Source organism: Bison bison, unplaced genomic scaffold, assembly GCF_000754665.1.
Source record: "Bison bison bison isolate TAMUID 2011002044 unplaced genomic scaffold, Bison_UMD1.0 scf7180017846276, whole genome shotgun sequence".
Classification (NCBI taxonomy): domain Eukaryota; kingdom Metazoa; phylum Chordata; class Mammalia; order Artiodactyla; family Bovidae; genus Bison; species Bison bison.
The window spans coordinates 9501-10723 of NW_011476849.1; the positions used below are offsets into that span (position 1 = coordinate 9501).

Sequence of the window (1223 nt, forward strand, 5' to 3'; positions counted from 1 at the left end):
AGGGCACCCTGGGCACCAGGAGACAGTGGGTGGGCAGGGGAGGGGCCTGGCCTGAGTTGCCCGGCTACAGTTTGTAGGTGTCGAAGGCTTCATCACTGGCTTGCTGGACCTCCTCCCAGCCTCCTACTACTTCCGATTCCAAAGGGAGATCTCCGTGGCCCTCTGTTGCACCATCTGCTTTGTCATCGACCTCTCCATGGTGACTGATGTGAGTGTGAGTGGGACGTGGGCTGCCCACCCCTACCCCGCCTTGCAGGCGGCCAGCTACCAGCCCCCCTGACCCGGCCCCCTCCACAGGGCGGGATGTATGTCTTCCAGCTGTTTGACTACTACTCAGCCAGTGGCACCACGCTGCTCTGGCAGGCCTTCTGGGAGTGTGTGGTGGTCGCCTGGGTGTACGGTAGGTTGGGGTCAACAGGCGAGCCAGGCTGGGGCAGTCAGGGGCGGTGGTGGGCGTCTCGAGCTCTGGCCCTCCGTCTCTGCAGGAGCTGATCGCTTCATGGATGATGTGGCCTGCATGATCGGGTACCGACCTTGCCCCTGGATGAAATGGTGCTGGTCTTTCTTCACCCCACTGGTGTGCATGGTAAGGGAGAAGGCCAGGCAGGGTGCAGGGCACCCAGGGGCCAGCCGGCCATGGCTGCTGGGGATGAGTGCCAAGCTTCTCTCACCCACAGGGCATCTTCATCTTCAACGTGGTCTACCATGAGCCGCTGGTCTACAACAATACCTACGTGTACCCGTGGTGGGGCGAGGCCGTGGGCTGGGCCTTTGCGCTCTCCTCCATGCTATGTGTGCCCCTCCACCTCCTGGGCTGCCTCCTCAGGGCCAAGGGGACCATGGCTGAGGTCAGTGCCCCATGCCTCCCTTTGTCCACGCCCCCCCCCCTTGGTCCAAACAGGACCTCCAGGGTGCCCATCCTGCCAGCTGCCAGGACAGGTGCCCGGGACACCCTCGATGGGGTATAGATGGAAAACAAGTGGTCCCTCCAGGGACTCTGGTCATGTAGACCTGTCCCCAGCCTCTGTTTTTACAGCCACTCAACCCTACACTGGCTTCCCTGGTGGCTCAGATGGTAAAGCGTCTGCCTGCCATGCGGGAGACCCAGGTTTGATCCCTGGGTTGGGAAGATCCCCCTGGAGAAAATGGCCACCCACTCCAGTACCCTTGCCTGGAAAAATCCCATGGATGGAGGAGTCTGGTGGGTGACAGTCCATGGGGTC

At 61.9% G+C, this 1223-nt stretch overlaps 1 protein-coding gene across 1 annotated transcript in view; it reads left to right on the plus strand.

Moving 5' to 3' along the window:
- Window positions 1–1110, plus strand: part of LOC104987968 (sodium- and chloride-dependent creatine transporter 1-like) — a 5185-nt gene extending 4075 nt beyond the window's left edge. Inside the window, exons 3-6 of the mRNA XM_010839105.1 lie at window positions 71–208; window positions 298–400; window positions 486–586; window positions 678–1110. Coding sequence (XP_010837407.1) covers window positions 71–208; window positions 298–400; window positions 486–586; window positions 678–968 — 633 coding nt within the window. The 3' untranslated portion in view covers window positions 969–1110. The remainder of the gene's footprint in view (window positions 1–70; window positions 209–297; window positions 401–485; window positions 587–677) is intronic.
- The last annotated feature ends 113 nt before the right edge of the window (window positions 1111–1223 follow it).